This window comes from Peromyscus leucopus, chromosome 7 (genome assembly GCF_004664715.2).
Source record: "Peromyscus leucopus breed LL Stock chromosome 7, UCI_PerLeu_2.1, whole genome shotgun sequence".
NCBI classification, from domain to species: Eukaryota; Metazoa; Chordata; class Mammalia; order Rodentia; family Cricetidae; genus Peromyscus; species Peromyscus leucopus.
This window is the reverse complement of record NC_051069.1, coordinates 8,266,233-8,281,345: the sequence shown is the minus strand read 5'-3', so window position 1 is coordinate 8,281,345 and position 15,113 is coordinate 8,266,233. Positions and strand designations below refer to the sequence as shown.

At 51.7% G+C, this 15,113-nt stretch overlaps 1 protein-coding gene across 1 annotated transcript in view; it reads left to right on the top strand.

The window, feature by feature from the left end:
* Megf11 (multiple EGF like domains 11) overlaps positions 1 to 15,113 on the top strand; it is a 326,646-nt gene that overhangs the window by 139,019 nt on the left and 172,514 nt on the right. The window contains 1 exon segment of the mRNA XM_028866814.2: positions 15,002 to 15,094. Within this exon segment, the coding sequence (XP_028722647.1) occupies positions 15,002 to 15,094 (93 nt within the window).

The following is a 15,113-nucleotide window of genomic DNA, read 5'->3' as shown; positions in this document are numbered from 1 at the left end:
GTTCAAGACCCATCACCACATAAACAGGGCTTGGTGGCTTGGGCTTGCAATCCCAGCACTTGATGTAGAGGTGGAGGGTCATAAATTTAAGGTCATCCTCAACTACATAGCAAGTTCAAGATCAGCATTGGAGACAGGTGACCCTGTCACAAAAAAAAAAAAAAAAAAAAAAAAAAAAAAAAAAAAAAAAAAGAAAAGATCACCTTGGTCGACAGAGCCAGTTTGAAGCCAGCCTGAACGACATTATACTCCGTCTCAAATAAATGAACCCAAACTTAGGTATTACAAAGGGGTCCAGATGACTAGTATCTAAATATTCCAAAAATAGAAACTGGGATCTGCTTGCCTCTTGTCTTAGGGTTTTATTGCTGTGACGAGACATCACGATCACGGCAATTCTTATAAAAGAAAACATTTAACTGCGGCTTGCAGTTCAGAGGTTTAGTCCATTATCATCATGGCGTGAAGCATGGCGGCACACAGGCAGACATGGTGTCGCAAAGACAGCTGAGAGTTCTACATCTGGATCTGCGGGCAGCAGGAAGAGACTATGTGACGCTAAGCCTGGCTTAAGCTTCTGAGACACAGAAGATACTAGGGGTATATCACCATCCCCAGAGACACACTTCCTCCAAGAAGGCCACACCCACTCCAACGAGGCCACACCTCCTGATAGTACCACTCCCCCTCCCTATGGGCCAATGGGGCTATTTTATTCAAACCACCACACCTTTCTTCAGTCTCCCCCACTTCCTTCTCCTTCTATCTTTTTGTTTGTTTCTTCCTTTCTGCACACACCTTCAGGATTTCTTCCCTGTGTAAAACCCATGGCCATTGCAGGTCAGAGAGTGACTGAGGAGCTGAAGAGAGAAGGAATGGGAAGAGGGAGGAGGCAGATGTCTCAGAAGATCACTTTGAGAAAAGTTGGGATGAGCTTGGCTCGTATTTGAGTAAATCAGTGCCCTTCTCAGTGTGACACAGACTGAAAGGTCATCCCAGGAGTCCGTGAAGTTCCGTTTTATTGGGTGTTGGGTGAGACCAGTGGGATGTGGATGCTGCTGCCTTAGCCCCCCCCCATCCCCCTGCCCCCGGCACTGCGGAGCCCCTGGAGAACCTGCTGTTGTCCAGGGCTCAGTGTAATAGGACACAGTCACTGCTGGGAGGTGACTTCCAAGGTTTCAGCTTAGCAGCCAGCAGAGGTCACAGTCCAGCTCCTGGACAGAGATAAATCTTTTTCCAAACTTTCCAGTACCATTCCTTAGGTCACTGTGTGGTCACACATGGTCACTGGGGACTGACTGGTGTGTGGACGCTGGATGGAGTCCTCCAGCTGAGGTTCCTGTGATGGCCACAGAGGCTTTTTGGAGACTCCTCTATCTTTCAGTTCAGTAGTCTTCGTTTCCTGCACAGATAGCGTGTTCTCCGGGCTCAGAATGTATCAGCTGCAAAAGTGGGTGAAGACTCCTCAGCCCCTCTCCTGAAGGAGTTGCTGGTTGCGTGGTCTTTGCAGAGAAGTTCGAGGTATATTTCAGGACATACATATGCATATTCTTGCCCTGTAATTTCTCACGGAGGGTGCCGCATGCTAAGCTCTCTGCTCTTTGCCACTCTGGCCCTGCCTCCTGGGTTTTATTGCACTGATGCCCTTGGGTGTGTTGCTGTGACTGTATTTTCCTACTGTGGTGTGTGTGTGTGTGTGTGTGTGTGTGTGTGTGTGTGTGTCTGTCTGTCTATGAATATCTGTGTATGTGTATCTGTATCTGTGTGGTGTGTGTGTGTGTGTCTGTGTCTCTGTGTGGTGTATGTGTGTGTGTGTCTGGGTATGTGTGTGTCTGTGTGTGTGTGTGTGTGTGTGTGTCTGGGTGTGTGTGTGTGTCTGTATGTTTGTGTGTGTGTCTGTATGTATGTGTGTCTGGGTGTGTGTGTCTCTGCGTGTCTGTGTGTGTCTATGTGTGTGTATGGGTGTGTGATGTGTGTGTCTGTATCTATGTCTCTCTGTGTGTGTATGGGTGTGTGTGTCTGTGTGTGTGATGTGTGTGTATCTATGTCTGTGTGTGTGTGATGTGTGTGTGTCTGTATCTATGTCTGTGTGTGTATCTGTGTGTGTGTGATGTGTGTGTGTCTGTATCTATGTCTGTGTGTGTATCTGTGTGTGTGTGATGTGTGTGTGTCTGTATCTATGTCTGTGTGTATGTCTGTGTGTGTGTGTGTGATGTGCGTGTGATGTGTGTGATGTGTGTGTGTCTGTATCTACGTCTGTGTGTGTGTGTCTGTGTCTATCTGTGTGTGTGTGCATGTGTGCTGATTTACTCTCATTCTTGGATGGACAGTTAGTTTGTGCCCAGGTTCCTGCTGCTGTCACCAGTGCTATGGCACGTGACCTTGCCTATTTGTCATGTTGAAGCTGAGCTTCTTCCCCAAAAGACACAGATCGGCATGAGGGTCAGATGAGCATGTGAGACAGGGCCCCGACCTCTCACCCCAGTTCCTCTGCCTAGCGTCCATGAGCCACTCTGGTGCTTCATGCCATCCCATTGGGGTTGCCAGTGTCGCGCCAAGACCCAGTGGTCTTGCAAGGTTCTGTCTGTCAGAGAGGCCGTGGTGGGGGGAGTCTCCTCACCTTAGTCCGTACAGCCCTGAGTTCGATCCTGTCTTCACCATGTAGAAGCTGTATAACAAGCGGTAGTGGATTTTAAACATTTTAAACAATGTTAAGTGTCTCTGGTCTCACGACTGAATTGTCAGGAGACAGTAGGCTTCAGCCGAGTCAGGAATGGTTCAGGTTGGAGGATGGAGTCAGCTTCTGGAAGCTCCAGGCTGCACTGACTCTGGTTGGCAGGCAGCCAAGGCCTCTGGAAGCTTGTTCTTCCCACCCCAACGATGCTTAGGCCAAGTAACCAACCATTTTCTGGAGATCCCTGACTCTCAGGCCAGGGTGGCAAAGGAGGCCAGGGTAGAGGGGATCTTTTTAGTGATATATAACTCCTGTAAAGTGGAACATTCCTGGCAATCCACGCCACGAAAGGCTGCAGTTTGATGAGGACTCATTCATAAAATCACTCCCAGAAAGTGCAGGGAACTTAGGGCTCCCATGGCTGGGCACAGGTTCTGGATGGGAAGACAGGGGAGGGCTGGGCTGGGCGTCTCTCCCATCTCCTTTATGAGTTGCTAGAGCTATTAATAAGGGATGCTAAGCGGCTCCCAATTTAGCTCCTCATGGGCATGAGATTTTAAAGCAGCAGGACCATGAGCTGTTTGTTACTGGGGATGCAATAGGTACTTGGCTCCTGAACCATGGGGTGGCCTTCGCGCAGACAGGGCACCATGTGTCCTAGACATACCTACTGGGAGCTGTGCTTCCTACTAGCTTGTCTTGGGCCTACTTCAGATCCTGAAGCCTCCGGAAGGCTGGTCAGGTGGAATCAGAAGGGACCTGGAGCCAGAGGCAGGGAGGGGCAAGCTTGGCAGTACTGCACCCAAGCTCTGAGAAGGCAGATTTCAGCTCAGTGAAGCGTAGAACTTTCTAGTAGTCGGAGCTGTCCAGATGTGGATTCATTCCATCAAACATCCAACAGTTGTTTACGAAGCTGCTGAGTGCTTGTACTGTGCTGGACCCCAGGATGTGACAGTGAGAATAAACAGTATCATTCTTCCAGCCAAGCGGGGTCATGTGACCAGGATGGGGCAGGGAAGGTGCTAGGGAGCTGTCTCAGGATCACCTAACTTCCTGAGGTTGTCCAGGGACCACTTCCTAAGGTGGGTAACCTTGAAGTGAGACCTCCGTCAGTCAGGTAAGGAAGGAAGGTCTGTCAGTGCCCAGGCCCAGGAGCTGGAGAGAGGCCTTTTCACTTGAAGTTACGCCGCAGCGGATGGAGGCTGGAGCAGAGCAGACATTAGCTGCTGACAGAGCTGGTGGATGGAATTCGGCATGAGATGTTAGACAAGGAGCTACAGATGCTAATGTCTAGCTGGAGTGGAGACAGACAGTGTTATTACTTGGTCCTGTCTGCAAAGATGCCGTGGTTCTGGGTGTCCGCAGAAGTCTCTGAGCCCAGCATGTTTATCTTTTGCCTGGTATGTATGGATGTGTTCATGCATATGTGTCCACATATGTGTGTGGGGATATGCATGTGGAGGCCAGAGGTCAACCTCAGCTGACTTCCTCAGTTTGTCTCTACCTTGTTTTTGAGACAGTCTCTCATTGAACTTGATGCTCACCAATTCAGCTGGGCTGGCTTGGCTAGTGGGCTCCAGGGATCTGCCTGTCGGCCTCCCTAGACAGATCCAGGGTTTCAGACGCATGCCTCTGTACCTGGCTTTTTACAGCGATGCTGAGACTCGAACTCGGGTCTTCCTGATGACACAGCAAACACTTTACTGACTGAGCCAGCTCCTAGGCCCTGACCTCAGCATGTCTGAGGGTCAAGTTCATGCTGCTTCTTCTAAAACCAGTGGTAATGTCTTGAGCCAGGATTTCTGAGCCCTTGCTGGGGCTACTCTGTCCAACCCTTTGTAGGCTTCATCTTGTTCTGCCCTCCTGACCCAGATAGACCCATAGGTTTTCTAACAGTCCGTCATTTTAATTGGCTCAGGGCTACACAGCTTGCCAGGGAGAGGCACTGAGACTCCCACCCAAGTCTGTCCAGCTGACAGCCACATGCTGACCCGCTCTGATCTACTTGGGGTCTGTCTGATGGAAGACAGGCACTGGGCACTGGTCCATCTGTCCATCCTCCACCACCACCTCTTTGGGGGCCCTGTCACACAAGCCACAAGAAGAGGCCAACTCCTTTGGGGAAGGCAAATTTTAAGAGAGAGGCAGAATTTTTTATTTTTTTTAAATCAGTATTGAAAAAGAAAAGAAAGAGAAGGAAAAAAGAATGCTTGACAAGCTTCATGTTTTGCTTGCCTCGTAGGTGGCGAGGATCAATTTCCTAAGGAAAAAAAAAATCAATCAGTTGGAATGTGTCTTTCTGGAGAAAGTCTGGCGTCTGTCAAACGGGGGAAAAAAAAATACCTAGAAAAAACTCTCCTTGGGTCGTGTGCTGAGGGTTGCTGACTCAGGCCGTATGCTCCAACGTCATTAACCAGTTGAAAGCTGTTGCTCCTTGCGGGACACAGGCTGGGGGTTGGAGAGCTCACTGGGAAAATCCTCTACAAAGCAGGGACGGCTGGGCTGCCAGGAGCAGACCCTGGGCCTTCTGCACCCTGGAGGTTGCTGACTGCCAGGCCAGGGCTTTTATCAGGCCGCGTGGTTGGCAGGCTGGCAGCATGCGGGGACCCGATAGCAGCGTTCTGACAGGTGGCAATTCTAATTGGTAAACCATTATTCGAAGTTCAGCCATGTTTGAAGCAAGTCGGGCTGATATCTTAGGATGATTGGTAGCGATGTGAGGGAGGTCCCCGGATGTGGGTGGGGTGGGGAGCGGTGTTGTTATCTGACATTGGCGCTTGATGACAGATGGCTCCCTGGGGGCTCTAGGATGGGATGGGAGGCTGCAGTCTTCTCCACTGGGTTTGGCTGGGACAAGTCGTTGGGAGCTACAATCACCGGGCATTTTTCTAAAAAGCGTTTTGTCAGGGCCGGGATGCAGCTAAGTTGGTAGAGTGCTTGCCTAGCATTCTGGAAGCCCTGGATCTCATCCATCCTCAGGACTGCAAGGACTGGACGGAGTGGCACAAGCCTGTAATCACAGCACCCAGGAGGTAGAGGCAGGAGAATCAGAGGTTCACAATCATCTTCAGTGACATAGGAAATGGAGGCCAGCTTGGACAACAAGACTCTGTCTTAAAAATAAACAAATAAGCACAGCTCCTTGGCTGAACCCAGTGGAGTGTCGGGGCTTAGCATAGCCAGGTCTTTTAGCTGAGTTATATAGCCGTTCACCCTCAAGCAGACCGGCCGGACCTACATCAGAGATGGAGGGTCCTGGATGGGGAAGGACAGAGGTCCAGCTCCTGTTGACTGTGCTTCTGTCGTGTCTGGTTCCATGCTGGAACACTGAGATATTAGATAGAGACCTCCTTCTTGCCTTTGTTGGCGGGGGAGCTCAGTGAGCAGAACAGAGAAGTCAGTGCTGTGGCCTGTGGGGCCAGCTGGGTGCTAGAGAGCAGGGAGGGGTCCTGGCCCAGCTTGGGGCAGGGTTGGATTATGCAGTCACGAGGAGCTTCCTGGAGGAGGTGGCCTGAAAGTGAACATGACAGGTAGACACATTTACACACACACACAGTCCCTACACACACACAGCACATCTCTTGGGCCTCCATGAGAGAGCAGTTTCAGGGGCTGGGTCATGGTCTTTTTCCATTTTTTTTTTTTTCTCGGAGAGCCAGAAGAGAAAGGAGCCATGCACGATGTTGCCCTTGGTGGGTGATTGTCCACCGTGAGCTGACCTGAACTGTGGCTTCTCCATCCCCCGTCCCCATCCCCATCCCCCTAATGCTCCCAGTCAATGCTGTCTCTCCCTCCCTGCCTCCACTAACAAGGGATTCTTCCTGGCCCTAACTCAGGCCTTCAGATGATCCTCTGAGCTGAAAATGCCACACCGGGGCCGTGATGTCCCGGGTTCTCTACCCAGTCCCGAGAAGAGGAATATGATTAACAGCAAGTGGGGGAACGGGCACAGATGGAAGCTCCTGTTGTAGGTGCTTTGCAGGCTTTCGCTTCCTTGGTGTTTGCAGGGTCACAGATGAGGCAGGTGAGGACACTGAGGGTCAGAAGGCCATCCAAAGACATGCAGCTAAGGAATGGCCGAGCAGGAACCCAGTACATAATAACAACACAGCACCACGGGGCAGCAGTCAACTAGAGTGCCCTGCAGGAAGAGAGGTGCTAGGGCCTGCTCAGAGGATGGAAGTGAGGTGGAGTGGAACTTGCAGTCCTGGTTCCCCAGACCAGGGAGATGTTGGGTCCTGTATAGCCTCCCAGCTCTGCAGGGGAACAGCTGCCTTCCTAAACGTGACTGTTCATGTCCTGGAGTCAAACATGGCCGTAGCCACTCAAAGCCAGTCCAGATGTGCGGAGAAGAGCCAGCTGACCTGGATCTTCCTGGCTGAGGATGGTGATTACAGAGATTACTGGGGGAAACTCATCTCTAGATTGTTCTAGAGCTCCCTGGAGATTCCTAAGTCCCCCTCCACAGACACAGACACATACATACATGTCATATAGGGATTGTGACCTTGGCCGTGGCAGAATTGTTCATGCTAAGCATGTCACCTCAGAATTGGCACTTGGGCCCACTTGGATGGAGGTTATTTTGTTTCTAAGCAGAATCCAATGACAACCTGGTCGGTGGTTCCTGCCAGGAATGCTAATGCCGGGCTGATCAATGTGCCTTGGGGCACAGGGGGAAAGGGGAGGTCATGGGAAGCTCCAGAAGCCATATGCCATGGAATTCCGGAGGCTACCCTGTGTCTGGACCCTAGACCTTCTCTAGTCCTCACTTGGTATGGGGCCAGGAAGCATGTCTTTATTTGTCTTGACCTTTTCATGTGAAGGAATTTTATAGTTCCATTAACTAGTGAGACCGTTTGCAAGCAGCCAGGCAAAATATATTACCATGAGCACCTTGGGGACTCATGGGTCGTCTTGGGTGGAATGCTAATAGAATGGAGAATTGATTCAAGGGGCTCTCCACCATGAGGGGCAGCCAGTGGTCAGGAAGGCCAGTGTTGCCTCCATAGTTTGTCTGCTGAGGGGCTGCCCATGCCAACTCCTTGTGCCCCAAAGACTGCCCCTCCAGATGCTGTCTGCTCCTCAGGACACATTGTCCCAGCACCAAGCTGATTTTGTGTGTGTGTGTGTGTGTGTGTGTGTGTGTGTACATGTTTTGTACATGTTTCAGGTCTGTCTCTCTCCCTCTCTCTCCCCCTGCCGTGTGTGTGTGTGTGTGTGTGTGTGTGTGTTGTTTTTTTTTTTTTTTTCTTTTTTGTGGTGTGTGTGTGTGTGTGTGTGTGTGTGTGTGTGCGCGCGCGTGCCAGAGGACAACTTTGAATGTTGTTCCCCAAGCATTGTCCACCTTGTCTTTTCTTTGACATCATCTCTCACTGGCCTGGAACTCACCAAGTAGGCTAGGCTGGCTGGCCAGGGAGCCTCAGGGATCTGCTTCTCTGCCTCCCTGCACTGGGATTATATGCGTGCATCACCACACACGGCCTTTTAAGCCTGGGGTCTTGGGTTCACACGCAGGTCCTCTACTGACTGGGCCATCTCTTTAGCTCCTCTCAAGCTTCACTCGAAATGAATGAACCGAACCAAAAGCTGCTGCACTGTACCATGCTTGCCTAAGAACTAGAGTGACCGCGGGTCACGCCGCTAACCCCCCTTCGTCTCAGACCTGGAAACGGAGGTCTGAGGGAGGGAGGAGCTCAACTACGTTCTCACAGCGAGTCAGCACCAAGTCTGGGACGGCCGCTTGCTTGTCTCCACCTGAGGTCCAGGGGGCAAGGCAGCATGTGGATGAGAGCAGCCCATGGGTGACCTCAGACCCCAGCATGGCTCTGGACCAGTTAGGCTTCCAGCAAGAGATGGAGGGTATGATGGGGAGGGTCCCTGGGGAGAGTTTAATGATAAAGTGACGGTTTTTATGAAGGTGGGAAAGGGCTGCAGATGTAGCTCAGTGGGTAAGGTGCTTGCCTGCCATACAGAGCATCCTGGACTGTATCCCTGGCTCCACGCAAACTGGGTGATGGTGTGCACTGTAACCCCAGCATTTGGGAGGTGGAAGCCGAAGGGTGAATTTAAAGGCAATCCTCTGGTACATAGTGAGTTTGAGGTCAACCTGGAGTACATTAAGACCTCATCTCAAAACAATAAACCAACAAAGGCAGGGAGAGGGTTAGTGGAAACCGCTGAGAACCGGTATAGCATCTGAGCCGCTGCCGTCCCTCAGACCTGAGAACCATTCCCTAGGACCTTAGGCTCGCATGGTACAATCTCCCTTCCTGTAGCCTGCTGGTTCTTCCCACCGGCTGGACCTACCCAGGAGCCAGAGGATGAGGAGGCCTGGGACATGGGCCATGGAGGTCAGCCCTGGGCACAGGGAAGGTGAGGGGGGTCAGGAGAAGGGGTGAAGGCATTCTCTGGAGGTCAACACTGACTTGTAGTCTGATTTTTGGGAAGGCACAGGGTCATCCTGATTGGCAGGTGAGGGTCTCCTGTCACTGACAGGTCATGATATAGACGCAGGCGGAGGAGGAGAAAATATTCTGAGGTTGAGCTCCCTACACGTACAACACCGCGCTCTGCTCAAGTGGAGGAGTGTGGGACCCATAAATACAGAGCACGTACTGTGTGGGGGTTTACCAAAACCGAGGAGGAAGCAGCCTATGTCCCCCAGGGGCTGGAGACCTCAGAGGGGATCTCCCTGAGGTTAACATTTGAGGAAGTTATGAAAGTGAACTCTCCAAAGCATGCTGGGATGGCCTTAGGTTGAGATTTGTCTTAGTCAGGGTTTCTACTGCCGTGAGAAAACACCAGGACCAAAAGCAAGTTGGGGAGGAAAAGGTTTGTTCTGTTTACACTTCCACACCACTGTTCAGCGAAGGAAGTCAGGACAGGAGCTGAAACGGCAGGAACCTGGAGGCAGGAGCTGATGCAGAGGCCACGGAGGGGTGCTGCTTACCGGCTTGCCCTCATGGCTTGCTCAGCCTGCTGTCTTATAGAATCCAGGACCACCAGCCCAGAGATGGCACCACTCGCAATGGGCAGGGCCCTCCCCCATCAATCACTAATTAAGAAAATGCCCCGCAGGCTTGCCCACAGCCTGATTTTTATGGAGGCTTTTTCTTAATTGAAGCTCCCTCCTCTCAGATGACTTTAGCTTGTGTCAAGTTGACATAAAATATGGAGTACAAGGTTGAGATCACTCATGTGAAATCTCCAGGCATATAGTGGGTACTCGGAAAATGTACAAACAAAAGCAGGGAAGAATTAGAGGAGACCCTTCCACAGGAAGTGGCAACAAATGAAAGCAGTTGTCACCTTCTTAGACATCAGCCCAGACCCCAGAGTATACACCCCACAGGCCTGTGTGACGATCCCGTGTGTGACATGATCATGGGAATGGGAGGGGTTCAGATTGTATGGTGTACGTGCACAGACATATGGGATAATCCTGTGAGTGTGGGGTGTGTGTGTGTGTGTGTGTGTGTGTGTGTGTGTGTGTGTATAGAAGAGAGAGAGAGAGAGAGAGAATGTTGTGGGGTGTGATGAGATTTCAGCAGCTCTTGTTTTTTGGACACTTAATATTTTCTGGGTATTCCTCTAAGTGTTTATGTATTGCATTTATTTATTTAATGGAGTGTGGTGGGGAAGAGGCATGTATGTGCCACAGTGCATTTATGGAGGTCGGAACTTGATTTATGGGAGTTGGCTTTCTCCTTCCACCCTATGGGTTCCAGGGATTGAACTTAGGTTGCCAGCCTTGGTGGCGAGTTCCTTTATCCACCGACCCATCTGTCAGCCCATAACATTTCATTCAGTCTTTGCAACAGCTCTGAGGTGGATACCGTGGTTCTCAAGACATGGAAGGGGGTCATTAGCTTATGGTACTGGTGGAGCAATAGTAGTTGATAAATCTCAGATTTAAACCTAGGTTATGACATTCTTTCCCACCAGGGATCTGCCAGCAGACCCCTGCAGACCACCCACCATGAACCACAATAAAGGATGGGAATGAGGGTAACTGTGTGTGTGTGTGTGTGTGTGTGTGTGTGTGTGTGTGTGGTGTGTCTGTGTGTCTCTGTGTGTCTGTGTGGTGTGTGTGTGTGTGTGTGTGTGTGTGTGGTGTGTGTCTGTGTCTGTGTGGTGTGTGTGTGTGTGTGTGTGTGTGTGGTGTGTGTGTATCTGTGTGTGTGGTGTGTGGTGTGTGTGTGTCTGTGTGTGTGGTGTGTGTGTGTCTGTGTGGTGTGTGTGTGTGTGTGTGTGTGTGTGTGTGTGATGGAAAAGGTTCAAGTGTCACAGGATGGCGTCATGAGGCCCAAGGAAACCCTGCTAGTAGTGACAGCAAGGCATCTCTAGCACTTGATACTACCCTTTATCAATTCACTTGATCCCCACAGCCTGTGAGGTCTAGCCTGCCACCATCCCCCACTGAATGGGGGGCTAACCCAGGGACAGAGGTGAGCAGAGCCACCGAATAAGCCCCGTGGTCAACTCCTGTGCTGCTCTGGATGCCACGTGTCCTAGCTCCAGCAACCTGCTTCTCAGCAGCAGTGTTCCCAGCATGCCGGGAGGATGGAAGATGCTAGAAGCAAGATTGGATGTGGGGCAACGAGAAGAGGCTGAGAGAGAAGTTCAGGTTTCTTAGTAGGGCTGGAGAGGAGGAGGGCTGCCTACTCCCCTTGACTTGAGTCTGCACTGGGGTCCCTGCTCGTGAGCACGTGGACATGGAGTGGAGAGAAAGACTTGTCTAAGAGCCTCCTGTAAAGCTGCAGGAGCCAGAGAGGGAGTCAGGGATGGCAGGGTCCTAACCTGGTCCCTCCACAGGGTCAGCTATGTGGCATCTAGGGTAAAAAATGGGACAGTTGCCAGGGGAGTCCCAGGTTTCTGTGGAGGGGCTGCTTATCGTTGGCTCCCTTGGGACCCGGGGGTTGGAGTCCGGCTGCCACGGTATCTTAACTTCGCTAACCTTCAGGTGACTCTCCTCTCTTCCCCAGGTGTTCAAACAGTGCCCCAAATGCCAGATCTAGCAATCTCAGCCTCGAGTGTTTGTCATCAATATTTCAGGATTCAAACATCTGTCTAAACAACACCTATGAAATACGAACAGATTGAGGTTTTAAAAAGCGGCAGTGTGGTCGCAGTAGAAGGACGAGGAAGAGAGGGGACAGAGACGCCTAGAGGGAACATAGGGAGCTCACCCACATCCCTGGAGACCCACGAGTGGGTCTGGAGCTTGTTGAGTGGCTGCTTGGCATGTGTGGGTTGTGGGGGTCAGTGTTCTGAACACAGGTCTAAGCTGGGGGTTGTGGCTACAGCATGTGGGATGGTGCTTGACAACCGGTGCTCTGGGTCTCTAGGACCCTGGAAGGGACCAAGGGAGAAGGCTGAGCACTGTTGAGCTTGCTCAGAATACCCAAAGGCCATTCCTGCTGGCCAAGGAGAGGACGCAAGAGGCTAGGCAAGTGTCCCGGGTGGCTAGGCAAGTGTCCCGGGTCTCTGGGATCCCAGAGATGCTGCCCGAGGCCTTGCTCTTCCCTCTTCCCTCCTTCCAGGTGGTCACAGCCCGGATCCTCTCCCCCTGCAGGGTGCTCAATGTGTGGAAGCTGGCTCTGGCCTGTCTCCAGCTCTCCTTGAGCTCCCCAGGGCCAGCTACAGCACTCTGTGCCGGACCTTAAGTTCTCACTCCTTAGCCAGGATGGGGGAGATGGTGTATCTAAGTAAAACAGGAAGTCTCACAGTCTGAGTATCCTCACCTCCCTCCACCTTCAATGGCCCCCAGGAAGCTTATCCCTGAGTTCGCTCCTGGCTGACTGATACACCATATCTGTCTGAGATACTGGGTCCTCGTGCCTCAGTTTCTCCGTGCATACAATGAAGGGGCTGGATATGATTTTCTCTTTCCTCTGAGGTTTCTTCCACTCCCAACACTCTGCACGTTAAGAATTCATGGAAGGCTCCCACCACCTTGGCAGAGACCCCAGGGTCAAAGTTTGGGTTTTCTGCCCTCAGGAAGCAAACAGCTGGAGGTATCCTCACTGAGCTGAGCTGACAGGCTGTGATCTAAGCAGGCCCAGCTGTGCGTCTCACAGGGTCGTCAGCCTGCAGGGATGGTGACAGAGGAGAGAGAACAAGCAGCAAGGCCATCACTGGGAACTGGCAGAGCCCAACAGGCTGACGTGAGATGGGGAGCAAAAGATGGGCACCTGCTTTCCTGTGCGTTCCGGGGACATAGACCCATTTGAACCTGTTCAGAATGTCATTGGCATAGCAGTGACTGGCTAGGGTCTTGTTAACACCCAGTGAGCAGGTCACTGTAGTTCTAAATAGAGTTGGTCCCCAGATCCAGGCTCAGCCTGGTTCCCTAGTCAGGGAGCTGGGGAAGCCATCCCTAGGGATCTTCAGTACTGGGGCTACGCAGGTCCTCAGCACAAACCAGGGCCTTCTCAAAAGCGGCTTGTGTAGCTTACGCAGGGACAGGCTGATTACAGACCTCTGACCTGTGGGCCACCTGAAGTGGCTCTCCCAGTGTCTTCCCTGCCTGGGGACCTAGACAGAGCTAGGGCAGTAACTATAGGAGCATAGCTCCAGGGCCAGCATATGCGTTAGGGGAGGGCTAGAAGACCCCACACCAACGATCACAAGGCCCATTGCCACACAAGTTAGCATCTAGGCCAAGCGGCAGGTCAGTGGCAGCCCTCCAGACTCACCCGAGGAGGCTACCTGCTCCTCAGCCCAGGCCAGCAACAGACAGCAAGACGAATTCTCTCTGCTTTCCGAGTAAAAGCCCTTTATCTCAAGCCCACCCGGGAGATTGACAGGGTTGATGATAGCTGCTGATTTCCCGGGCCTGCAAAATTAGTGGGGGTAGCATGTGGGGGTTTCTGTAATTCTTGGCTGATGGATTAGGTGGTGGGGCAGATCTCTGGGGGAGCAAAGGGTGACCTTGGAAAATGTGGATTCTATCGAAAGGAGAGAGCCGTAATCTCCCTTCCTCACACCGGCTGTCAATAGACTGCTCAGTGCCGGGGCGGTGGACGGAAACCGCTCATTGCCTAGCCTGGCGGCTCCGGGGCTGTAGCATTTGACTGCGTGATAAGAAATTGCCAGGCGCTTTCTAATTACAATTATCATCATCGTGGATGTCTCTCTTAATTACTTTCTTATAATTAGCTGTTGCTTTTCCCCCTCAGCATTTGTATACTTTGCAGATTTGCTGACATTTGAGAACCCCAAAATAGGGATGTTTGAGGGGCGGCAGGAAAGTGGGGGGGTAAGGAAGGTGGGGGCACAGTGTCTGTACTTGCCAGGCAGCCTGCCACATGAGGGGCTTTAGCGAGGAGAACCTGGGGCCAGCAAAGATGAAGGGGGCAGGTTTGGTGAGCAGGTGGGCAAGAGTTTGGGAGTGTGTCATGGCGGGCTTGGCTTGTGTATGAGCTCCACAAATCCAACACTGGAGTCTTTATAGTCTTAGATTTATTTTCCTCTTGGTCATGTGTGCATGTGTGTATGTGAGCATATGCCTCATGGATGTGAATGCCAGTGGAGGCCAGAGGGCCTTGGGTCCCCTGGAACTAGAGTTGCAATGTCATTGTGAGTTGCCAGATGTGGGTGCTGGGAACTGAACCTGAGTCCTCCGGAAGAGCAGCCAGTGCTCTTAACCACTGAGCCATCTCTCCAGCCACCCCCTCCCCACCACCCCACCCCAGTTTTCCCTTTTTCTTTCTCCTCTCTGTTTCTCTGTCGTTGTCTCTCTCTCTGTCTCTGTCTGTCTCTGTCTCTGTTTCTCTCTCTGAGACAGGGTTTCTCTAGGCAGCCTAGACTGGCCTCAAGTTCATCTTGATCCTCTAACTTCTCACTCCTGAGTCTCACAGGCATGTATCACCACATCAGCCTGTAGGAGATTATCCTTTTAAGGTAATCAGACTAGCTTCCAACTCACAATGTAACTGAGGATGACCCTAAGCTCTTGTTCTTCCTTCCTCTACCTCCTTAGTGCTGGGATTAGTGTGTGACACCACACATGATTTATGAGGTACTGGGGATTCTGTCAGCTGAGTTATATCTCTAGTACCTGAAGGCGATATTACCAAAAAGCCAAGGCTGTCCTGTCTCAGGCTAGGGTTTAGTTTCAGGAAGTGAGGCTGAGATAGACCCTTTTGTCAGACATATTTCGAGTTAAACAACTCAAGTCTTTTTAAATTTGATTTTTATCCCCCAAGCCAAAGATACGTTTGGAGCATCCTTGGGACCAGGGACCCATGACGAAGTGGCTTCTGCTTTGTGCCCAGATGGTTGGTTCTCACTGTCTGCTTTTCTCCTCTCTCATGCCCGCAGCCCTGTGCACCGAGGAGTGTATGCATGGCCGCTGTGTTTCCCCAGATACCTGCCACTGTGAGCCTGGATGGGGAGGCCCTGACTGCTCCAGCGGTGAGTCTGGGGCTTTGGG